The 26,045-nt window shown below is 45.4% G+C and overlaps 1 protein-coding gene across 3 annotated transcripts in view; it reads right to left on the reverse strand.

Annotated features, from left to right (window-relative positions):
- The window catches only part of NCAPG2 (non-SMC condensin II complex subunit G2), a 327,980-nt gene that overhangs the window by 173,974 nt on the left and 127,961 nt on the right, over positions 1-26,045 (reverse strand). For all 3 annotated transcript variants that reach the window (XM_029588506.1, XM_029588507.1, XM_029588508.1), the window contains one exon: positions 983-1,205. In XM_029588506.1, the coding sequence (XP_029444366.1) occupies positions 983-1,205 (223 nt within the window). The remainder of the gene's footprint in view (positions 1-982; positions 1,206-26,045) is intronic.

Consider the following 26,045-nt stretch of genomic DNA (forward strand, 5'->3'; position numbering starts at 1 on the left):
GGTGCTTCTCCGGCACCGAGGACGATGATGCAGATGTCTTAGAATGGGTGGATGTCTGTGACGGACAGTCACCCGCTCCATGGTCTTCCTGGTGGAGCGACTTCGAGGTAGATGGGCCTCCTCGGCTCTACGCACTCTGTACCGGTGTCAATGGAGCAGAGTGTTTTGAGGCAAACAAATGCTCCATTTTTTCCAGTCGAGTGCGCCAGCCTTTGGGGGTCATTTGTGCGCAACCGGGGCAGCGACTGACGTCATGGGAAGGCCCGAGGCATAAAACATATACATTGCGTCCGTTATGGACATAGCCCTTGGACACTCGGGGCACTTTCTAAACCCGGCGCCATGTTGAAAAAAGTGGCGCACAGTCGGTGGCCGGACACAGAGATGTATGCCACCGGGAACAGACCGCAAAACGTGGGAAAAACACTTACCGAGCGTCAGAGGAGACGGAGCACGATGGGGGACCCTGGTGAGGGTGAAATAACGAAGATGGACTTCAAATATTTCCATGAGGAAAAAAGTGTGAGAAACTCTCACAGAGCTCCTAAACCACGAGGCAAATGCTGCGCGGAAAAAAAAAAAAAAAAAAGAGACCAAAGGAGGACCCCATGTGGCCATAAGGTTAGTGGCATGCTCAGTGTGTCAAAGTTCTAGAAACTTTGACAAAAGTATTCCATGACAGGGCTCCATCTAATGATGTCACCCATCTGTGAGGACTACCATCCTGCTTGTCCTGGGAGCAAGATGTGTTTCACTTTGTACCATTAGAGGTTACATCTGCTTCTGTTCACTTAGATTCATTGAAACATACAATTTGACCAGAGGTTCCTAACTTTTGCACACAACTGTGTATGAGGCATAGGCAATATTTCATGACACAGACAAGGTCAGCAGGTAGTATTAAGTTAAATTAGCTCCCTAAAAATGCATATAACTAGAATTCTCAAATGTAACTTACAATTTCTCATCTAGCACACTTTACCTATGTTGGTAGGGGCAGTATGCTCGTATGCATACAGGAAAAACTTTCTTGCTGCTATTGGATTCATCTGGATTAATGTAACACAGCGCTCACACCATACTTCTTCTGGTTGATTAACAGGAAAGAAAGAATTAAACAGAAGGTTCACTATACGCCTGGTCACAGGCCGTGAATCAATTTCAAGCCGAGTCAAAAGATGCTCCATGGGACAAATTTTCCAGAACTATGAAATGAAGGAGAAAAAAAAAAAAAAAGAGAAGAGTAACTACTTTAGCTCTAAATATATTTATATTATAACTTATTACATTTGCATTGTCTACATCAGGGGTCCCCAAACTTTTCAAGCAAAGACCCACAAGACATTTCAAATCACCAAGAGGACCAGTGTTGAGAGAATCCCCTTGGAGTCTGCTTAGTTGGGGAGGGAAGAGAATCTCTCAAACCCTTTGATAATTTGATTTGAAATGGGTAGAGGCAGGGGGAGAAGGCAGAGTTCCTGGGGCTGTGGCAGATAGTACCAAGAATATTTCTATATTTGGTAGAAGCTGGCAACCCGTCTCAGCCCAGCAACTCTGCCTTCCCCTTTCTCTGCACCCTGAATGGGTGTATGGTACTTTCTCTTTCTTTTCCCCACTCTTATACGCACCCCTTTCATCCCCTTCATGCTTTCATCTCTCATTCATTATCCTCCCCTCTTTTCCTGTGTCTCTCAACCCCTCCACTCACTCCCCTGATCCTCTCAACCCCTCCCCCTCCTTTGCTCAGGTTCTCTTGATCTTCCCCTGGTCTTCTTTAGCTGGCGGGGCCTGGTCTCCCCACCAGTGGCTCCATTTATTGCCACCTGTCTCACCATCTCCTGTTGATCGAGGCCTGAGAGAACCCTGCCAGCCTGCCAGATGTGGCTGCAGGAAAGAAATGCATGATGGGCTGGAAGAAGGAGCTCCATGGGCTAGGTTCAGCCTGTGGCCCATATCATTGCAAAAAAGTAAATGAAGACAACCTGATTTTAACAACTTGAAAAATAAAAGATTTACTATAGAACTAGCAGCATGAACATAGAATAATTTATTACCAGTAAAGTTGAAACAACACAAATCAGCTGTAGGCAAAGAAAATTCTAGCATGGATTCTTTTATATTTTTCAAATTTTTAAGTAATTTACGAAACCATGTTATTGATTAATACAGAACTCGAGTTTCATGAGCATATGGTACATTCTTAAAGTAGGGCAATCCAAGCTGTGCCCCATGATCAAGTAAAACAAAAAAAAAATGGTTTTGGCAAATTTGGAAAACCGGAATATAAAAAGAAATGACTTACATGTAATGTTTTTGTTTGAGGACAGCATTTCAGTGGAGGACGTGTCACATCACTCTCTTGTACATCACAACATACAGAGCTTTTTGTAAAACGTTTTGTGCATGCACAGTAGATGGACTAAGCAACCACTTGTTTTAGCTCAATTGACATCAGCTCCTTGTATAGTCAAGGTAAAGGAAAAACAGATCCAAGTGTGGAGGTGGGAGGACTGCATCTATCCATTAAGATGTTAACCTCAGCGAATATCTATCTTTCTCGGAGCATTTCTTGAAAAAAAGCATAAATTCACTGGACTCCTTGAAACAGCTTGAATGTTGTTACATATTTAATGTATGAATTATGTGTGTAACGCTTGTCAATCCACAATATACCTTGTTTATTTGCATCTTTTGTGGACTTCTTATGGCCTCTATGCCTCCAAATGTCTTCGGAAGAAGTACTCTGTGCACTTCCACCTGAAGCCCCATTATTCTCTGAATCTTCTAATTCTACTGTTGAGACCTTGTGGGCACAACCATTATTTTACAAAAATGATCTACCTGAGCAGAATCGAATGCTGCAACCTTAATAGAATATTGTTGCATCAGGAGGATTCTTCGAGGGCTCTGAATTTTGAAAGAACTGTGGCTACATGCAGATAAAACCCAATCGGTACAAAAATGGAATCAGATTTTAAATAAATGTTCCTTCAATCTAATGATTCTAATTGTGAAGACCACCAAACAAGTAGCATCTTCTTTTCAAGATCAGATCACTCTTGACATTGACACTAAATGTAACAAACTTTAACCTGATTTATTCGCCACCCAATTAGCTGAATTTAAACAAAACCTGGACAAGTTCCGAGCCAATTTGAAACTGAGAAAATACAAGAAATTTCAGCAGGACACAGTAAATTATTCAAATGATTTCATATAACTATAGACCAACTCATGCCCTGCCAACAAGAGTCACATTTGATTACTCATCCTCTAATGCTCAATAGGCAAAGAACCATGCACACCTTCTTCATCTTCCTCCTTACTTCATCCTCAATTCCTTTTTTAGACTTCAATCAAATGGACTTGATTTGCTCACAGGGGGCCAAGAGTCGCTCACATCAATAGATTCCAGAAGGCCATCCACGAGAAAGGAGTCCGCCGCATACATAGAGAACCATCCGATCTCATCAACAACGGCACCCCACCAACTCATGGGAATAATTTCAAAACTTAACTGTCTAATGTTCAATTTGTTTAATCATCCTCTAACCCAGTGGTTCTCAACAGGTGTGTCGGAACACACTGGTGTGTCGCAAGGCAGGCTGTCTTCTTAGTAGTCCAGGTGGGAGTTGGTTGACGTCTCTTACATTGGGGCCTGATGGGAGGCTACTCTCACTTCCTTCTCTTCTTTCACCCAGATCAGAGCGAGACATTGCCAGGTCCTGCTCTTCTGGACCCCGATGAAACACAAACTTTATCTTCCCCTGCTGATTCTGGGAGTGATGTTGCTGCTGATCTCTTCACCCTGTGAAGGTTGGAGATGCTGGGAAGATGAAGATGGAACAGAGAGGGCGTGTGGGGGCTGCTGAGCAGGAAGTGGTGGGAAACAGGGGGGTTGGGGTGGTTGGGCAGGGAGGGATAAGGAGTCAAGCAAGGGAGCACAGAGAAGAGGATGTGGGGTAGGGGGTTGGGAATGCTAGGCAGGGATGTAAACGTGAGCTGATGATTGAAAGGGAGTAATTGGGAGTAGTGAAGGATGATGGAGACATGCAGGGAGAGTGACAAGGGTGCAAGAGGCATAATATGTCAGTTTGGGGAATGTGCATTTCTTCTATCTTTATACTCAGTGTAGGAAGAAATGTATTACTGTTTCTAGTTCTCCAGTTTTGCACTGCATGCAGAATGTCTTTTTAAGGTTTCCATTCCAGGTCTTGCCTGTATGCATGAGTGAGGTAAGGTATTTTACTACTATGTAAGGATTTGTATCAGTCTTATTTGTGTTTTCTCATTCTCAGCAGGACATGCTCTGGTGCTGCACTGCTGCCTTTTCATAGGTAGGGATATTGCTGTCTGAGTTCTAAGTATTGCTGTGGTATGGCAGGTTTGCTACCCATGTGCTGAATGGGATTTTTTTCAGGTTTTGTATCTTACAATGTGCCAGAATCAGAATATATATGTTTTATATGGCGAGCTGTATGGGGAAATCTCCTCTGCATCCAATATTTGGGGCCTGAGGGGGGGGTGGGGGGTTTCCTGTGGATGCGGAGTATATGTTTACATTTAGCCCCATGATGGTTCAGTGTTCAGTGTGCCAAGCATGTAATCATTATGTGTCAGGTGTGTCCCAACAGAAAAAAGGCTGAGAACCACTGCTGTAACCAGTAAAGAAGTTCAAGTTTTACAAAGTGGCCTCTCCTATGTGCCCTCAGTGATTTATGATCCTTTTAATATACGGGTAAATTTACATAGGTTTTTCAGGCTTTTAAAGATTATGTTTTTTTTCTGCGCATGCTTCCACTCTTGATACATCAGTCTTTACTCAGCAGACTCATTAGAGACCCCCAGATCCCATGGATGATAGCATTTGAACATTTGATCTTTCATGACCTAGTGCAATTTGAGGCTACCCCAAACTGGTTTTTTTTCTAATTTGACAGTACTAGTATGGTCTACTCTTACAGCTTTATCTTTAGACAATGTCATGCGGGCCGATACAGCAAGGAGCGGTAGGAAGAGCTGTGTTAGTGCCGGGCGCATCCGCGTTTGCCGCACGCACAGTCCGGCTCACCTACCGCTCGATACTGTATTAAAATCGAATGCAAATTCAAGCCGCGTCCAACGCGCGTCCATGAAGCGCAATCCATTTTACTGTATAGGCGCTTTATACAGCGCCTGTACAGTATCCTGGGTGCGCTGGTACCTGTCATTTCAAATGTCATTTCAAATGACATTTGAAATGACAGGCACCAGGAAGTGGATCCCAACTTTAACCAAAGAAAACCTAAAAACCTAAAATCCACTCCTCCCGAAGCGACTCGACATGTAAAATATGTGAATAAGTGTAACCAACTTACTTTTTGTTTCTTTTTCAGCCCTTTCAGCCTTCTCTGCCGTCCTCCGGAGGGGGCAGCCGGCGGCGAAAGTGGCTTCCAGCGGCCCCCGCCAGCGAAGACGGACAAACGCATGCCCGTAGTGCACGGGCGTTCAAGCCAGTGAAAGCACATGGACGGGCGTGCGTGACGTATGCCATGACGTCATGCACGCGCGTTCATGTGCTTTCATTGGCTCGAGCGCCCGCCAATTTGGGCACTCTAGCCAGCGAAGCGCATGACGTCATGGCGCACGTTTAGCAGGCTAAACGCTCTAGCCAGCGAAGCGCATGAAGTCACGGCCGCGCGTTTAGCAGGTTAAAACGCGCGGCTAAACTGCTGGTTAAAAAGGCGATAGTAGGGGTGCACGTTACTGAATGGGGGGGAATAGCTAATCCGATTCTTTACATCTCATATACATGCCGCGGGCGGAAAGGGGTACCTATTGATTTAAAGAAGCGGTAAGGATGGGGTAAAAGGGATAGTGAATCGCGGGTTGGGCTAACGCGGCCAAATTGTGAGTAGAAAGCGGGTTAGAAGCAGGGTAACCGCGGCCGCACTAGATAAAGGGGGAAGCATAGTGGTGCAAAACAGAACAGACTATGTTGCTGAAAATCTCCTGTTTTCAATGACACACCCTGTTTTGACTTCAAACAGAGGCAGGAACTTACGTGATGTTCTCATTTCATCAGAATTACATCCCCCTTGAATATATCCTTCAATTTCCCAAAATGGGCATTTCCCTTGTGGGACCTGCTCCGCCTGCCCCCATTCTCTGACCATCTGCTTTTACACACCCATATACAGATAGAAAGCAGAGTTGCTTACCTGCAACAGGTGTTATCCCAGGACAGCAGGATGTAGAGCTCACATATGGGTGACATCACTGGATAGAGCCCTATCACGGGAAACTTTCTGTCAAAGTTTCTAGAAATGTTTGACTGGCACACTGAGCATGCCCAGCATGCCATGATCCCTGAAGCCACGGGGGTCTCCCTTCAGTCTCGTTTGAAGAAATAAGTGCGAGCGAAAAAAATAAAATAAAAATGGTAGCGGACCCAACTCCATGGGGTGGCGGGTGGGTTTCGTGAAGACTACATCCTGCAGTCCTGGGATAACACCTGTTACAGGTAAGAAACTCTACTTTATCCCAGGACAAGCAGGATGGTAGTCCTCACATATGGGTGATTAGCAAGATAGAGGTTGACTCATATTTTAACAGGTCAAATCAACTTTTTGGTATTGGTGGCAGCTGAAGGTTTTTAAGGGCTTCGATGACCACCTGCTTGACGAATGTAGTCATCTCTTCCCTAGATACTGGGGTAGTATCCTCAGTCACAGGGGAAGGCACAATAGGCGCTACTGGCTTATCCATATTAGAATATGGTGGCACCGATCCCGGTGGGGAGCGCCTCGGTTCCTCGGGTACAGAGGGGCATGGAGACTCATTACCCGGGCCCGCTTCGCTATCAGATCGATGGCCATCGATGCCGATGCGGTACTGGTTCCCTCTGGTATGGTGTCCATCCAATGTTGATGACGCTTTTTCTCTCGATGCTTGGTTCTTTCTTTAGTTGGACCTGAAGAAGCCACCAATGCCGCAGAAGGAGTTGGTGATGGACGGTCATCAGATCTCTTTTTCCCCTCGATGAACTTTTTCGAAGGAAGAGGGCGATAACATTGGTGAGGATTGAGTTGACGTCGATGGAGGAAAGGCGTACAGAAGACCTGTCGCCCACAGAATGAGGAAGGCATCTTGAGCGATCCTGAATTGGCTTGGCCTTATCGAGCAGAATTTGGGAACTTGAGCATTGATCATCATTGCAAAGAGATCTATTGAAGGTGTCCCCCACTGCATGAATATGTCTTGGGCTATTTCTGTATTGAGTACCCATTCGTGAGGATGAAAGATGCGGCTTAGCTTGTCCACTCTTGTGTTTGCAACTGCCAATAGGTAAGTTGCCTGGAGATGTATGCAATTTCAGTGAGCATGTTCGAAGATTGTTACGGTCTCCTTGCAAAGGGACCACGAACCGGACCCTCCTTGTTTGTTGATGTAAAACATTGCGACTTGGTTGTCCGTGTAGATCATGACCCTGCGTCCTTTCAGGTGGTCTTGGAACACTCGTAATGCATTGCGAATCGCTCTGAGTTCCAATAAATTTATTTGCAGGTTCTGTTCCGAGATTGTCCATAAACCAAGTGTTTCGTAAATCTCGAGGTGTGCATCCTAGCCCTTGCGAGACATCTGTGGTTAAGACTGCATTGTGAGAAGGGGAACTGAACAATGTTCCCTTGGATAGGGTGGAGTCTAGGAGCCACCATGTTATGTCTTCTCATTTCGGCGGTCAATGATAACTTCTGTGTCAATGGTTGCGAGTGCTGTTTCCATTGTCGTTTCAAGCCCCATTGCAGGCGTCTCATATGTAGCCTGGTGTTGGGAACCATGAAATTTGCCGCTGCCATGTGGCCGAGGACTACTAAAACCTGTCTCGCTGAAGGCCTCCGAGTATGGTTCAAGGTAGGTAGGTATGCCCTGTTGCATGTAGTGTCCAGGCAGGCTCCTATGAACTGTAACTGTTGTGTTGATTGTAGGTGTGATTTCTGAAAATTGATCACCAATCCTAATTCTTGCAAGCATTGTGTCACTCGATGGAGCTGCTCCAGTAAGATGTTTGGAGTTGGGGCGATTATGAGCCAATCGTCCAGATATGGGAAAATGGTTATACCTTGTTGTCTGAGATGAGCCACCACCACTACCATGCATTTGGTGAACACCCTGGGTGCAGCCGATAGTCCGAAGGGGAGAACTTTGTACTGGTAGTGTTGATGCCTGTAGCGAAAGCATAGGTAACACCACGAGGATGGATGGATTGGAATGTGTGTGTAAGCATCCTTCAGGTCGATGGAACACATCCAATCGTTGGTTTGAATCAGAGGAAGGATTGATTTCAACGATACCATTTTGAATTTCTCTTTGGTGAGAAATTTGTTCAATTCCCTTAGGTCTAGGATGGGGCGAAGGCCCCCCGACTTCTTAGGTATGAGGAAGTATGGGGAATAAAATCCTACTGATTGGGTCCCTGGGTAAATTTGTTGAATTGCTTGTTGTTTGCGAAGCAAAGCAATTTCCTCCCCCAGTTGTGGTTGGAAGTTGTGAATCTTGAAAGTAGAAAGATGAGGTAATATGGGTTGTGTGACAAATTGGAGTTGGTAGCCGTGACGTACTATCTCCAAAACCCATTGATCGGATGTTATTCTCTCCCAGGCTGTCAGGCAGGAATGAATCCTGCCGGGTTGTGCTTGATGTTGTGGTGGTGGTGGCTGGGTAACTAAAAAGATGAAGTCGCTTTCACTGCAGTAGCCGGTTGTTGTGCCTGCTGTCTCTGATTGCGTGGTTTACCTCTACGTTGGTTTGAGGTATTCTGTTGTGGAGCAGGACGCTGGTACACAGGGTAAGTCTGTGTATGAAAGGACTGGTAAGATCTTTCATACAAACAGCTTTCATACAAACAGATCTTTCATACAAACAGCTATCAGATTATCTTGAGGAGCATAACATTCTCTCCCCCACGCAACACTGATTTCGTAAAACACGCAGTACTGAAACCCTGCTCATATCACTAGCAGACACTATACTATTAAACTTGGAAAAAGGACAAACATATCTTCTCGCTCTCCTCGATCTGTCCGCAGCCTTTGACACCGTGAACCATAACATCCTTCTGGAACAACTAACTAACATAGGCGTCAAAGGCCCTGCCCATGATTGGTTCAGATCCTTCCTATCCAATAGATACTACAAAGTCAGGATCAACAATAAAGAATCTCCCCCTATTCGCTCTAACCAAGGTGTCCCTCAAGGATCTTCCCTTTCTCCAACACTCTTCAACATATACCTTATACCACTCTGCCACCTATTCACAAGACTAAAACTTTCCCACTACCTCTACGCGGACGATGTCCAAATCCTCATCCCGATCAAAAACTCTCTTCAAAAAACATTAAACCACTGGACCACCTACCTCCAAGAAATTAACCAACTACTTGCCACACTCAACCTGGTCCTAAATAGTGACAAAACCGAGATTCTTATCATCTCAAAGGAAATCCTCAACAAACCCCCAACATCACCATCCCCAGCTCATTCGGTCAACTCAACGATCAAATCATCTCCTTTCGTCAGAGATCTAGGCGTGATCCTAGATAATCAGTTTAACCTAAAGAACTTCGTGAACACCACAGCGAAAGATTGTTTCTTCAAATTACAAGTTCTCAGAAATTTGAAACCTCTTCTTCACCTCCAAGATTTTAGACTGGTATTGCAATCCATCATCCTCTCAAAACTGGACTATTGCAACTCCCTCCTGCTCGAACTCCCAGCTAACACCATAAAACCTCTTCAAATGGTTCACAACTCAGCCGCCAGGATCCTCACCAACACCAAAAAAAGAGATCATATCACCCCCGTTCTTCAGCACCTCTGGCTTCCCGTCAAGTTCAGGATCCTCTTCAAAGTCCTCATGATTATCCATAAAGCTAAACATAACCTCACATCTATCGACACCACCATTCAATTCACACCTCATCCAGACCCATTAGAAGCGCCTATAAAGACACCCTGTTTGCCCCACAAGCAAAATCAGCCCTAAGAAAGAGGGCCCTCTCGACAGCAGGACACCATCAATGGAACACATTGCCACCAGACCTCAGGCAAGAACAGTGTCCATCTTCCTTCAAAAAAAAGACTTAAAACATGGCTATTCAGCCTAGCCTTCCCGGACTCCTAATGCTATTCTTCCCATAATCCAGATTCCAGCCTTTATAGTCTCTTATTTCTTGCAACCTCCGACTGTTTATTCCCCCTCTCTTTCCACCGTAATTGGCTCACACTTTGTTTCCCACCCACCTTTCCAAAGTTTTCCACCGATACATATTTACGAGAAGTTAATTGATACGATAGGATATGTTCTGCTTACTATATATTAAGTTAAATTTCTTTTCATATTTTTATACCTTTTGTTATTTGTTATATGTTATTTGTTATATGTAATGCTCCTAAGTGAATTTTGTTGTTATCATGTAAACCGGTGTGATCTGTATTCGTACAGGTACTTCGGTATAGAAAAATTATAAATAAATAAATAAATAAATCTGTAGGGTCTCCTGGCATAGGATTGTCTACGAGTAGATCCGATATAACGACGTGAGATCAAATAGTTAGGATGTGATGTTAATGATTGTACTGCTAGAGCTTCTTCCTTCAGTTTACCCACTGTGTCCTGAAATCGTTCTCTGAACAGGTTATCTCCTGTACATGGGAAGTTCGTTAGTTTCTCGTGCAAATCTTCACGTATGGAACTTGATCATAACCATGCTAGTCTGCGGGCTGCAATGGCTGTTGCTGATGCCCTAGACGATGTTTCATATGCTTCATAGATTGACCTCAAAAGGTGACGAGAACAATCTTCCATGTCATGAAGAGGAAAGGTATCTGATCCGCAGTCGAGGACAGCATATCTTTTATAGCTTGTATGCACTCATACAGGTATTGTACCATGTAGAATTGATGGTGCATAATTCGGGCAATCAACATTGAGTTATGGTAAATTTTCCTGCCAAACTCATTCAAATATTTGTTGTCTTTGCCTGGCAGGTATGAGGAATTGACTGTTTTCTTAAATCTTTGCATCGCTGACTCTACTACAATTGAAGCATGAGGTAATTGTGGTACAGAGTACGGTGATGTTTTCCTCATACGGAATTTTATGTCCGTTTTCCTGGAAACTGCTGCGATTGCGTAAGGTGTTTCCCAGGATTTCTGTAAGACTGAATGCAGGAGCTCTTGTGGTGGAAGAGATGTTGGTTCCCCTGGAGTCTCAAAACTTTTTAGGAGACCAAGGGTTTCTGACCTAGGGTCTGTCTCTTTTTGGATCTCTAAATGCAGTATTGTACCCAATTTTTCTAGAAATTTTGGGTATGTAAGGTCTTCTGGAGGGGAATACGGCTCCTGGGGTTGTTCCTGCGGATCAGATGGGAATCCCATAGATGATGATGGGGATGTATACGGTGAAGGACAATCAAATGATGTATTCTGTTTTTAACTTGGTGAAGCTGGTCGGTTTGCTATGGGAGATGTCGGAGGCTCCACCGACTGTTCTCTATTAGTCTGTGTCTTATGTTCCGGAGAACTGTCAGCAGCAATATTAGTCATTTTGAATGATGACTGAAGAGTTTCATAAAAACCTGCCAAGGATTGGGACAATTGATAGAATGCCTCTTTTGTACGAGGGGGCATTATTGTACAATCATCTGGTTCTTGTGACTCACATGCTTTAGGGTGCATTGGTGTGTTCTGAGGTAAAGTAAAGTAGTGTATACTTTATGGTCCTTCTGTTTTGTGTCGCATATGATGTCCCTCGAATCCTCTGAAGCTATAGAAGCGGTAGAGGAAGCAACTTGTATTACCTCTCTGCGAGAGAAGGTATTTGAAGTTGGTATATGAGATGATTTAGAAGTCGAAAGGTTTACTTCCCATGTTGCACTCCTCTTTGCCGACTTTTTGTGGTGGGAGTGTCGTGAGTGCTTATGATAATAGTGTGACGACGAGTCTGTATGAGTTCTCCGTGAAGACTGTGATCATTTTCTACGTTTTATTGTAAACTCTGTCGAATCATCTCTCGAGTAAAGGGAAGTACCCGAATGAGGTGAGGGTATTGAAGAAGAGGCTGAAGAAGACCTGTGTGAGGGCCACATCTTTGTTTCAACTCATTTTGTAATATATAAGATGGGTGCTCATGTATGTTATGCGCGGATTTGGATTTATACGCGGATCTAGACTTGTGTGCATATCTTTCCATTTCCATATGCGCAATAGTGATCGGCGCCGATGTCCCCGGCGCCATGCACATAGAGATGGTTGGCGCCGGGGCCTAGACAGGAAGAGCTGGGTTTAAACCTGGAACAGGTTGCGAAGGATAGATTAGCCGAAAGTAGTGTCCTGTCGACCATCCTTGTCCAAGCAGTAGTGGGCAGCAAACGTGTAGGGAGCTGCATGTCTCTGCTCGGCAAATGCTGACGACGGAAACCACCCATAGGTGGGCTACTGTTGTCACCATAGCCCTCCCAGATTGGGTTTTGATTAAGCCTCCAAGCTGAAGGGCCGCTTGTGCACAGCAGAAGGAGATGCAGTCCGCTAGCCAGGTAGACAGAGTCTGTTTGCCCACCACAACTCCGAGCCTATTGTTGTCGAAAGAAACAAGGAGTTGAGTGGATTGCCTGTAACCTGCTGTGCATTCCAAATAGAAGGCCAAAGCCCTCTTGCAATCCAAGGTATAAGAACATAAGAAAATGCCATAATGGGTCAGACCAAGGGTCCATCAAGCCCAGCATCCTGTTTCCAACAGTGGCCAATCCAGGCCATAAGAATCTGGCAAGTACCCAAAAACTAAGTCTATTCCATGTTACCATTGCTAATGGCAGTGGCTATTCTCTAAGTGAATTTAATAGCAGGTAATGGACTTCTCCTCCAAGAACTTATCCAATCCTTTCTTAAACACAGCTATACTAACTGCACTAACCACATCCTCTGGCAACAAATTCCAGAGTTTAATTGTGCGTTGAGTAAAAAAGAACTTTCTCCGATTAGTTTTTAGTTTAAATTTGTTTATTAACAGCAAACCCATGATATAAACAAAGACAACAATACAGCATATAATACTGTGACAATCCTCATGCATCTATCATACGGCTATAACTAGTGGAGTTCTAATTCGATATCATTGATGGTATCGTCCATATATCTATTTGAGCACTGTAAAGTCTGCCTTCTCCACTTATGACTTGTTAAGCAACAAAATCCGGAAACTTCATGTGCCAGCTCTACATCTGAATGGTATACATCAATAATCTGAATAGTAGGGTACTAACATAGAACTATACAACGCGTAATAATCATGCATCTCGAAGGTTTCTCATCCTGGACAACTCCCAGAACACTAGAAAGAACATACATGTGGAATAAAATGTTAACAATTGGCTATGGAACGTAGGCCGTATATGGTTATGCTATTATATGATTTTCTTTTTTGTTTACTAGCCCTCCGACTAGTCTGATAGTGTTTATCCAACCCCCCCCCCCCTTTTTTTTTTCCCGCCCTCGTACATTGTAACATGAATACTATTAATAAAGTTCCTAATCCCCCTTCTTACCCTCCCCCCCCCAAAAAAAAAAAAAAAGAAAACTTTGACACAAACAAACCGCCATACATATCAAGAAGTTTGGAGATCACATAGTCACAGAACTGTACACTTTACAGAAAGAAAAGGCTTCATTAACTGGCATGGTTAGGTATTCAACATTTTCAAAAACATTTTGACAACATGCTATGAAAAACAACCGTAGTATGCCCCTATCAAATACTCCCCTCAGTCCTGGGCCGGCAACCTACGTAAGTGCCGAAACCTTATGTATGGACTTCCTCCTTCAGTGAAGGAAGAAATGCAACAGCTTCCTTAGGTAATGAAGTCACATAGTCTTGCCATACACTAAGAGTTCTGTCTCGGTGTTTAGCAGATTTCTGACGTGCAGATAAGTATTCGTAATGTAACGTCTGTTGTATTTTTTGTTTCCACACCGTCTTGTACTGTGGAACTGGAGTTATCCACTGGTTCAGTAATGTATCCAACGCTGTAAGTATCAGTTTATGCAAATATAGAAGTTGGGATTTACTTAAGTGTCCATCTAGATATGACACAAGACCAAAGAGCCAGATCCTCGGATCCAGTGGTATTGTAAATCCCCAAAGCTTATGTAACAGGTTTTGTAGATGCTTCCAGAAGTCCTGCACTATTTCACATGCCCAGAAGTTATGATAATAGTCCGGTGTTTTAGCTCCGCATCTAGAGCATTCACGGTGAGGCGTTAGGCCCATATGAAATGCTACCAGTTGAGAGTAATATGCCTGATGATAAAATTTGTATTGTTTGTCTCTTAAAATCACGTTCTCACATATGCTAGGTATACGTTGAAAACAACCTTTAATATCGTCCATATTAATAGGTGTCGGCAATACTGTATTCCACTTTTGTAAGACATTGGTAAATACTGGCGTTAAAAGCAGTTGCAGTAGAGCTAAATAATACTGTGAACATGTGTAGCGTTTTCCCAGAGGACCTTTAAGAAATGTAAGAAGATGGTGAGATTGCGTAAAGCTTGCGTTGTTCTGTAGCCGACCATGGATAAAGTGCCGCAATTGCAAGTAGCCATAAAAGTCCGTATGAGGAATCTGGAAAAGCTGTTGGAGTTCCTGGAAGCTATGAACATATGCTGTTCCTGCCTCAAAATGTAACAATTGAAAAATATTGGTTAGGCCTAATCTTGCCCACCTAGTGAACAAAAAATTAATCATTCCCGGGGGAAATACAGGGTTACCCGTTATAGGTTGACAGACTGTACTCTCTGGACATACTTGGTGAAGTTTACAGATAAGATTCCACATTGAGCGAAGAGGGCGAAGAAGAATGCTGTTAGCGCAGTAGGGTGGGAGTGATTTAGAGGTGCCTTGCAATACCGCCCCCGGTGAAAAAGGATGCAACCAGTGCTGAATAAAGTCCATAGGCGAGCATAGATCAGTGACCAGAATCCAGTCTCTGAGATGCCGAAGTAAACTGGCATAATTATATAGTTTCAAATTAGGGCAATTTAAACCCCCAGCACTTTTTGGCCGCATCAAAACTTTCAGAGGGATCCTTGCCCGTTTGCCAGACCATAAATATCTGTTAAATGCTCTGTCAATCTCTGCAACATCTCGTGCTCTGAGCCAGATGGGTAACATACTAAATAAATAAAGCCATTTTGAAATTTCCATCATCTTCAGAAGTAATATTTTCCCCGATAAGGAAAGTGGCAAAGTATGCCAGGTTTGTAGTTTCTGTACCAGTTTCTTCTTTAGAGGTGTTACATTTAGAGAGTACACATCCTTCGGATTTGCTGGTATATATATGCCTAGGTATTTGAGCGCCCTAGAGACCCATTTTAAAGGAAATTGACCTGGCCAAGATGATTGTAAAGTTCCACAAACATCCAATGCTTCGGACTTGTCTACGTTAATCTTGAGCCCTGCAAAGCGACCAAAAGCTCGTTGAACAGTTAGTACATGTGGGAGAGCTTGAATTGGATTTGTTAAATAAACGAGCATGTCATCCGCAAAAGCGGCTATTACAAAACTGTCTTCACCTATCTGCTGTCCTTTCAATTCACGTGCTTGAGCCAATTTGCGGAGCAGGGGATCCAGAGAGAGAATGTACAGGATTGGAGACAAGGGACAGCCCTGTCTAACTCCTCGTTGGATAGGGACCTCAGTAGACAAGGAGTCATTTGCCACAATGTAGGATCTTGGATGGCTATAGAGAATGGAAATAGCTTTGATCATCAGCTCCGGGAATCCAAATCGCTTCATTACAGAAAACATATAGTCCCAAGATACACGATCAAACGCTTTCTCCGAGTCGAAGCCCACAGCCATCGCCTGCTGCTGTAAGCGGTGAGATGTTTCCAAGGCTGTTATCAGTCGAAAAACATGGGCTCCGGCATTTCTGCCTCCCACAAAGCCAGCTTGAAATGGAGAAATCAACGACGGTAGTACTGCTCCCATTCGGATGGCTAATATTCTTGCATACATCTTCAAGTCTGTATTCAGCAATGAAATTGGTCGATACGACGCTGCCTGTTGAATATCTTTTCCCGGTTTGGGCAATACTGTAATGTATGCGTCGTTAAAGGTAGGTGGAAAGCCAACTCCCAGCCATGCATTATTAAAGAATACAGCTAGTTTATCAACCAAATCATCACCCAGAATCTTGTAATACTCCACTGGGAATCCATCCGGGCCTGGTGACTTATTACATTTGCCTGTTTTTATCGCCCCGGCAATTTCCCCCACCGAGATAGGTCGTGCCAACATTTCTTTTTGGGGATCAGTAATTCGTGGTAGGCTAATATCTGAGAAGAAAGCCTGCTCGTCCTGTTGGTCTCCTTCTCTGTCCTCCTTATAGAGGGATTCATAGAATTGTCGAAGCGTTTCAAGAATAGCCTCTGTGTTGGTTACATAAGCACCAGTATTAGTTTTCAAACCAGTAATGTATGATTTTCTCCGTTTGATAGCCACCAGTCTGGACAACAGTTTACTCGATTTGTTGCCATATCTATAAAAATAATGGTCTGAAGCCTGGAGAGCTTTCTGTGCTCGCAGATGCAACTGCGCATTAAGCGAGTGGACACAAGCCCAGTATGCAGTTTTATTGGCGGTAGAAGGACAGTTTGCTAGTTGTTGTTTTGCCTGCTGCAATTGAGTTTCCAGCATTAATATAGTATTATTAAGTTGCTTACTTTTCTTAATAGTATAGGCAATTATTTCTCCCCTCATGACAACTTTTCCAGTTTCCCAGAATAAAGAAGGGTCATTCAGGTGTTGTTGGTTATTCTCTTGAAATTCTGCCCATTTAGAGCGTAAATACGTATGGAATTCCACATCTTTCATCAAGTGACCTGGGAGCCGCCACGTTTTTTTCCCAGATTGCACCGAAGAACCCCACAAATCTATCCATATTGGCGCGTGGTCCGCCACGACTATGGCTCCTATTTCCGCCGTTGCCACTTGAGAGAATAAACGATCCGGTAAGAGTATATAGTCTATACGGGAGAGGGTACCGTGAGCTCGAGAAACATGCGTATATTCTCTCGTGGTTGGATTCAATATTCGCCAAGGGTCAACAAGGCCCAGATGCTTACTCAGGTGTACCACTCCTGAGGTGGTAGGGGAACGGAATCCCTGAGGTATGTGAGATTTATCCAAGTGTACATCAATCATACTGTTCATATCCCCAGCCACTAGCAGGTCTCCCTGGATGTTAGCGAGTATTAAGGAGATCAATTGAGAGTAAAATAGTCCGTCAGGTACATTTGGGGCATAAATGTTGCACAGAGTTATTTGTTTGCCCGCCAAAGTGCCTTGTATGAGAATAAATCGTCCATTCGGGTCCTTAACCTCTTTCGTTACTAATAAAGGAGTGTTTTTATTAACTAAGATGGCCACCCCACCCTTCCTGCCCGCTGCCTGAGAGTAGTAGCAATCCGAAACCCATTCTCTACGCAACTTTGCACTCTCCACCTCCGATAGGTGTGTTTCCTGTAGGCATACGATGTTAGCTTTTAAGCGCTGTAAGTGTTGGAAAATTTTTTTACGTTTTATTGGGGTTCCTAAGCCATCAACGTTCCATGAAATTAGCCTGTATTTACCCATGCTCCAACCATTTTAGTTCCATGTCGACTGAAGCTTCCTGAGTTACAAAATAGAGCGCTGCTGGCCCCCAGCCTAGCCTGCAGCCCCCCCCTTTCGCAATTCTCCCAATAACATATAAATCAAACTTCTTGATATAGTCCATGTTCATATAGTGTCTTCCCTTCCCAGTCCCCCCAGCCCCGTATCCCATCCCCTTCCCTTTCCCAAATAGTAAACCTATTCCCTAGGTGCGTCACACAGACAAAGATCCCTCCGTCTGCTGCGCTAGAGATCACGTTTTAGAGTGTTCCCACTCCCCAGCCAACTTGAAATCCTATAAGGCAATATACATTTGAAACTCATAGTCCACCTCCTCCTTACTAATTTAAAGAGATGTTACGGCAGCTTGATAATAATGGCACTGAACTGAAGCGCCATCTACAAAAAAAAAGTACAGCTGCTAGACAAATTTCATGCCTTGTCGCCTCGAGCCTCCAAGTATTTTTGCGCTGCTTCTGGGGTCTCAAAGGTGTACCCTTTACCGCCATCCCAAATTTTCAGGGTTGCCGGGAATTGGACTGCAAACTTAATTTGCTTATCCACCAGTTTAGCACAAACCGGCGAAAAAGCCCTACGCTGTTGTGAGACCCTCGCCGAGAAATCTTGGGTAATTCTTATCTTAGTACCCTGATAAAGAATTTCTTTAGTCTTTCTCGATGCTACCCACAGTTTTTGACGATGCGCATAATTCAAAATTTTTGCGATGGCTATGCGAGGTCTCGGATCCGTCTCTTTCCTCACTCCTACTCTATGGGCTCGTTCTATGATAACCTGATTTTTCAGTTCCGGCGCCCCCACTGCTTCTGGCAACCATTCTTCCAAAAAGGTTTCCAGCCCCGATCGATCCACGGTTTCAGGGAGACCAAGGAAACGTAAATTTGATCTCCTTGCCCTGTTTTCTAAGTCCTCAAGTTTATTTTGGACATCTTTCAACATCTTTTCTTGTGTATCGACTTTCCCGGTGTAAGCCGTCACATCATCTTCTAACAGCGATACGCGCCCCTCCACGTGGTCGAGCCGAGGGCCTAAGTCCGTGATCGCTTCTCTCACCTCATTCAGCTTCTCAGAAATACTGGCTAATTTTTCATCTAACGCCGTCGCTATGATTTCTTTGATAGCCGCTGCTGTAATTGTGCCCGTAGAAGGAGAGTCGCCGTCATTTGCTGCCGTCGCCGCCATTTAGGTTCCGGCACGGACTTAGCTTTCTCTTTGTCTTTTTCGGGTGGTTTTTTGAGGCCATTATCCCCGGTGAGCGATTCATATAAGTAACTATCGACATGTGCTGGAGTTAGAAAAGCTGCCGGGATCTGCCTGAGCCCTCAGAAATTAATTCCGCCGTTGTTTGTTGGCTGTGGAGCCGGGAGCCGAAGCAAAGCACGTCCGCCTCAGCTCATCCCCCCACGTGATCTCACTCCGATTAGTTTTAAATGTGCCCCATGCTAACTTCATGGAGTTCCCCCTAGTCTTTCTACTATCCGAAAGAGTAAATAACTGATTCACATCTACCCGTTCTAGATCTCTCATGATTTTAAACATCTCTATCATATCCCCCCCTCAGTCGTCTCTTCTCCAAGCTGAAAAGTCCTAACCTCTTTAGCCTTTCCTTATAGGGGAGCTGTTCCATTCCCCTTATCATTTTGGTAGCCCTTCTCTGTACTTTCTCCATCGCAATTATATCTTTTTTGAGATGCGGCGACCAGAATTGCACTCAGTATTCAAGATGCGGTCTTCACCATGGAGCCATACAGAGACATTATGACATTTTCTGTTTTTATTCACCATTCCCTGTCTAATAATTCCCAACATTCTGTTTGCTTTTTTGACTGCCGCAGCACACTGAACCGACGATTTCAATGTGTTATCCACTATGACACCTAGATCTCTTTCTTGGGTTGTAGCAACTAATATGGAACCCAACATTGTGTAATTATAGCATGGGTTATTTTTCCCTATATGCATCACCTTGCACTTATCCACATTAAATTTCATGTGCCATTTGGATGCCCAATTTTCCAGTCTCACAAGGTCTTCCTGCAATTTATCACAATCTGCTTGTGATTTAACTAATCTGAACAATTTTGTGTCATCTGCAAATTTGATTATCTCACTTGTCGTATTTCTTTCCAGATCATTTATAAATATATTGAAAAGTAAGGGTCCCAATACAGATCCCTGAGGCACTCCACTGTCCACTCCCTTCCACTGAGAAAATTGCCCATTTAATCCTACTCTCTGTTTCCTGTCTTTTAGCCAGTTTGCAATCCATGAAAGGACATCGTCACTTATCCCATGACTTTTTACTTTTCCTAGAAGCCTCTCATGAGGAACTTTGTCAAACGCCTTCTGAAAATCCAAGTATACTATATCTACTGGTTCACCTTTATCCACATGTTTAGTAACTCCTTCAAAAAAGTGAAGCAGATTTGTGAGGCAAGACTTGCCCTGGGTAAAGCCATGCTGACTTTGTTCCATTAAACCATGTCTTTCTATATGTTCTGTGATTTTGATGTTTAGAACACTTTCCACTATTTTTCCTGGCACTAAAGTCAGGCTAACCGGTCTGTAGTTTCCCGGATCGCCCCTGGAGCCCTTTTTAAATATTGGGGTTACATTTGCTATCCTCCAGTCTTCAGGTACAATGGATGATTTTAATGATAGGTTACAGATTTTTACTAATAGGTCTGAAATTTCATTTTTTTAGTTCCTTCAGAACTCTGGGGTGTATACCATCCGGTCCAGGTGATTTACTACTCTTCAGTTTGTCAATTAGGCCTACCACATCTTCTAGGTTCACCGTGATTTGATACAGTCCATCTGAATCATTACCCATAAAAACCTTCTCCATTACGGGTACCTCCCAACATCCTCTTCAGTAAACACAAAGCAAAGAAATCATTAATCTTTCCGCGAAGGCTTATCTTCTCTAAGTGCCCCTTTAACCCCTCGATCATCTAACGGTTCCGACTTCCCTCACAGGCTTTCTGCTTCGGATATATTTTATAAAGTTTTTACTGTGAGTTTTTGCCTCTACAAGCCAACTTCTTTTCAAATTCTCTCTTAGCCTGTCTTATCAATGTCTTACATTTACTTGCCAGCGTTTATGCTTTATCCTATTTCTTCTGTTGGATCCTTCTTCCAATTTTTGAATGAAGATCTTTTGGCTAAAATAGCTTCTTTCACCTCCATACACTTGCACCCCGATACAGTACGCTCCATCGGAGCGCACTGTACTATATCGGCCTGCAAGTGAGGAACGTCAGGCCGCAGGAGCTAAGTGCTCAAAGGGAGGACACATGAACCGGGCCATGACAATATTGAGATCCCTGGACACAACAGAAAGCCAGAGGGGGCTTTAACTGAAGCAGACCCCTCATAAAGTGACTTACTATGGGTTGTACTGATATAGGTATACCAGCAATACCGCGATAGAATGCACTAACCACACTTAGATGAACCCTGCCTGAAGTGTTTTTAAGCCCAGACTCAAAGGTGCCACAAGTAGTCCAAGAACCTAGGGAGGGGGGTGTAGAAGATGTAAGCTTTTTCTTCTTTGGCATGGCAAACCACAATCTGAATCTGCTTGCATCAATACTTGCTTATCTGCATTGAAACAGACACTGAGCCTGTTTGTGTCTGCATTCCTCAAGCTTTTGCCTTGTACATACAGACCTTGCTCTTAGCACAAAAAATAGAATGCTTTCTCTCACAAAGATAGTACATGAGTTAATCATAATAATCCGTAGTAGCTATGTCTCGAGATTATTGTTGTTATCAAGGATGTGATTGTATACACAAATAATATGTAACGCAGGACAATAAAAGGGCCTGCCTGAAGTGACTTCGGGATGGCTTCCTGGCTTCATTAGAATCCATGTCTGACGTCTCTTGCTTCCCGTGCATCTCGCATTACAACAGGGGGGCATGTGAATAGATCTAAGCCATGCTCCTCACACCAGGCAGAGAACCTTTTCCATTTCAACCTATAAGATTTCCTGGTGGAAAGCTTGTCTGGAAACCAGCCAGCACCTGGGAAACATTTTCCAAGAGGTCCAGGGGCTGAAGGACTAGGCACTAACACATCCAAGCTGTCAATGTCAACACCAGGACGGTCAGATGGGAGCGGGCACCCTGATTCTGTGTTTATCAGATCAGGCGTGGTCCCCAATTTGATGGGATCCCTGATTGACAGTCCCAAAGGAGAAGGAACCAGGCTTGCCTGATCAGTAGGGCGCTACGAGGATCGTGGTCCCTCGGTCCTGCTAATAAAGCTTCAGCAGAGTCTCAGGAGGAGCGGAAAAGGAGGGGGGGGTCGCTATACAGGAGACCCCTGCCCCAATGAAGAGTGAAGGGCGTCAGAGGTTGGGCGGCCATCCCATGCGAAAAGGGAGCAAAAATTGCACACCTTGTAATTGTACGGGAGCGAAGAGGGTCCATATCCAGGGGTCCCCCAAAGGTGGAAAATCTGGGCCACCACATCCGGGTTCAGAGACCACTCATGCAGCTGAAAAGAGTGGCTTAGTGCGGTCCATGCCAGCATGTTCAGCATCCCAAGTAGGCTATCACGCTCGAGGAGTCATTCCATGCGACAGAAGCCCAGGACCAGATCTGTTACCACCTCTTAAAAGAGGAGGAATGACCCTGTGCCCCTTGCTTGTTGATATAATCACATTGTGAACCTGATTGTCCATCTGAATCAGGATTGCTTTGTGGTACAACCAGTCTCGGAATGCCTAGAGGGTTATAACGAATCACATGAAGCTCTAAGAAGTTTATTTGGCAGAGAGCTTCCCTGAGACTGTCCAGTGGCCTTGAATGTGGAGGCCATCCACATGGGCTCCCCAACCCTGAGGAGAGGCATCGGTGGCAAGGACCACTTGAGGCGGAGGTAGCCTGGAAAGGAATCCCCCACTGTAGATTGGAGAGAGATTTTCCCACCAGGACAAAGAGATCCTCAGAGTTTGTGTGATGGAGATACGAGCCTCAAGGTCCTGAGATGCTTGCTGACCAATTGCAATCGCAATGTCCATTGCGCAGGCAAAGGCGGACTAATGGGGTAACATGGACTGAGGCAGCCATGTGGCCCAACAAGCGAGAAGGCGGCAGGCACTTACATCCTGACTGCTTGCACAAGGTCCCGATTGTGGGGCAAGAACGCTTTCGCCTAGCCATGTCCAGCCTGGCTCCTATGAAGTCATGCTGGGGAGACTGGCAGAGACTGGGATTAGAAGTTGATGACAAAACCCCAGAGATTGCAGCACCTGCATCAGAGCCAAAGCTTCCAGTGCCCTGCCAGGAGTCACTTTTCACCAACTAGTCATCCAGGTATGGGAAGAATGCACCGCACGGCGCCTGAAATGTGCTAGCACCACGGCCAAGCACTTGGTTGAAGACGCGAGGGACTGAGGCCAAAACCAAAAGGCAGCACCCTGTATGCTAGTGAGCCTTGCCTACCACAAAGCGAAGATACTTTCTGTGTTTTGGGGAAGATGGCAATGTTGGCATTAGGTGTCCTTGAGATCAAGGGAGGGAAAGCCAGTCTACTCTTTTGAGGAGGGGGGATCAGACGTGCCCAGAGAAACCATCCTGAAATTTTCTCTTCTGAGGAATTTGTCAACGCCCTGAGGTGTTGAGAATGGAGCACAAGCCCCCAGACCTCTTTGGTATGAGGTTAGTAGATACCACCTGGTGAACCATGGTAAGGACCCAATTGGTCCGACGTGATGGTCGATAAGTGGTTAGCGAAGTAAAGAAGTCTGCTTCCCACTGGAGGATCTAGTTGTCAGGGGATGAACTCGATGACCCCATGCTCCCTCACCAACAGTCAAAGCCCGTAGCTAGGTCCTGCTTGGGTCTAGGTGCTCGCTGTTGACTGAAGCAGGCCCTGGAGCTAGCAATGGGCGTACAAGTCCAAAAGGCTGGGGGTAATATTTCCGCTGCCGATAAAAGGAATTCCTGGGAGTTTGGTCTGGAAGATTTCCCAGCAGAGGATGGAGGATGTGAAGCCACTAGCAGAGAGTTGAAAGACTTTCATGGTGATCCTTCAACTGGTTACCGCATCTTGGACCTTGCCCCCAACAGGTTTTTACCTGTACAAGGGAGGTCAGCCAACTTCTCTTGCACCTCTAGGCAGAGGTCGGAACACGAGCCAGGCCATCCTAGAGGCCACCCTGGCTGCTGTTTCAAAAACATTGTAGATGGATCGCACTTCATGTTTTCCCGGCCTCGAGACCTTGCTGTACAATGGTGGTGACCGATTCCTGGTGCAGTTTGTGGCGGCCATTCTGCTAGATCCTGGACCCTTGTTTCCACAGGTTTCAGTTTATACTGAGACTATACAACTGGTAGGAAGCGATATGGGCGAATGAGCGGCATAGAGTCCTGAAAAATCTTCCTCCTCAAAGCATCCAGCTCCCAGTGTTCCGGCCTCAGAGGATAGAGGCATGGGTTGCAGGGAGCGCTTGGCTTTTTTGAGCGCGGACTCCACAACCATAGACTGGGAGGGAGATGATACCTCTTCAAAACCTAAGGCCTGTTGCACTAGGTAGGTAGCATCCCCCTTCCTAGTCACTGGAGAAATGGATATTCAGGTGCTCCAACATCTGAAGGAGAAGATCCTTAAAGATGTTCATGAATGGGAACAGCCACTGTCTCCTTAGCAGCATCATCAAATTGGAGGACCTCCAACATTTTATGTTGTGCATCCTCCTCCGTGAGAAGCTGGAAGGGAATAGCAACAGCCATGACCCTAACAAATCCTGAAAAGGAGAGGTCCTCCAGAGAAGACAAGACGCCTTTCCTCTGGTGGCCAAGGCTACCAACAGGGGGTCATCAGAGATCTCAGAAGACGACTGAGGAATCATCCCTCCCATGAATCATAAAGGCCTTTTTCCTCGCTGAGGCCATTGTGGGACCTGCCGGGGTGAGGCCTTTGAAATCCCTGGTCCTTGGCTCCTAGGGTCTCGAAGGCCCCAGCAGCAACGGGGGTACCAGAGGCCGTGGGAGGCTGGAGGGTCCGGGCAAGGGTTTGGAGAACAGAGGCTGTCGGGACCACAGTGCCGGACCATCTTCCTCCTGAGAGGACCTAATGATAGGAATTGCTCCCGGGGGGAGGGATCTGTGGCTGCTGAGGACACGAGGGTCCCCTCGGGCATCGGCTTGCGTTAGGAACGTGCTAAGTAGCACATCCAAATGCTAGAGCAGGAGCACCAAGATAGACGGCAACAGGATCCAAGCAACCGGTATGGGGGCGGCTCCATGCTCCAAAGAGCTTGGAGCACCGCACTCTGTACCCTGTGGTCCAACTCCTCCTGAAAGATCCGATGAGAAATGGGACAGAGAGGGATGATGAGGCATCACTGGTGCTTCCTCAGGTCTCCGAGAGGGCACAGTTCCCAGCACAGATATTGGGAGCGGAACACCTGGGACTCCCGGATCTATCAGAGGATGGGGTCTCCGGTGCCACAGGTTGCTTCGGTGGCGGTATGGCAGCCACCAGTATTGCCACAGAACTGGAGGCCGTAGCGCCGACGGCAACCGGAGTCTACGCTTGCGGGATCTCCCATGGTGCTCGGCCCCGGTCTTTCCCCAGTGCACAAGGCGGCGGAGGATCCAGACATCGGGAAAGTGGTGAGACCTGGAGGAAGGTCACCGTCCTCCTCGGCCTTTAGATAGATACCGCCAGGGTTGGGGAGTGTATCAAGCGGTCCCTCGACCCCCGGGCATCAAGGACTCCGACATGGGCGTGGATGGAGCAGATTTTTTGGAACCAAAAAGTTTCTCCATTTTGTGGAGCCGAGCACGACAGCACTCGGAGGTCATCTGATCACACAGCTGACACCCTTGAACGTCATGTGATGCCCCCAGGCAGGGAATGCAAACCTTATATGGATCCATGATGGACATGGTCCGAGGGCACTGGGGGCACCAATGGAAGCCAGACACCATGAAAAATAGCTGGCATACGGTCAATGACCGGCGGGCACCAGAGGAGTGGAACACCCTGGGAATCAACCGCAAAGAAGGGAGGAAAATTTTTACCTAGCGCGCCAAGGAGAAACACAGACTGGCGAAGAGGAAACCAATGATGGAACGGGAAAAAATTGCTAAGTTAGAGAATGAAAAAAAAGTTGAAGCAGAGTTCCAAAAACCGTACAGCAATTACACCGCGGAAAAAGAAAGCCTGAAGGGGGACCTCGCATGGACGCATAGATAGCGGCATGCTGAGCATGCTCAGTGTGCCAGTCAAAGCTTCTAGAAACTTTGACAGAGTTTTCCGTGCCAGGCTCCATCTGATGATGTCCACCCATCTGAAAGGACTACCATCCTGCTTGTC

Source organism: Rhinatrema bivittatum, chromosome 2, assembly GCF_901001135.1.
Source record: "Rhinatrema bivittatum chromosome 2, aRhiBiv1.1, whole genome shotgun sequence".
In the NCBI taxonomy this organism is placed as follows: Eukaryota; Metazoa; Chordata; class Amphibia; order Gymnophiona; family Rhinatrematidae; genus Rhinatrema; species Rhinatrema bivittatum.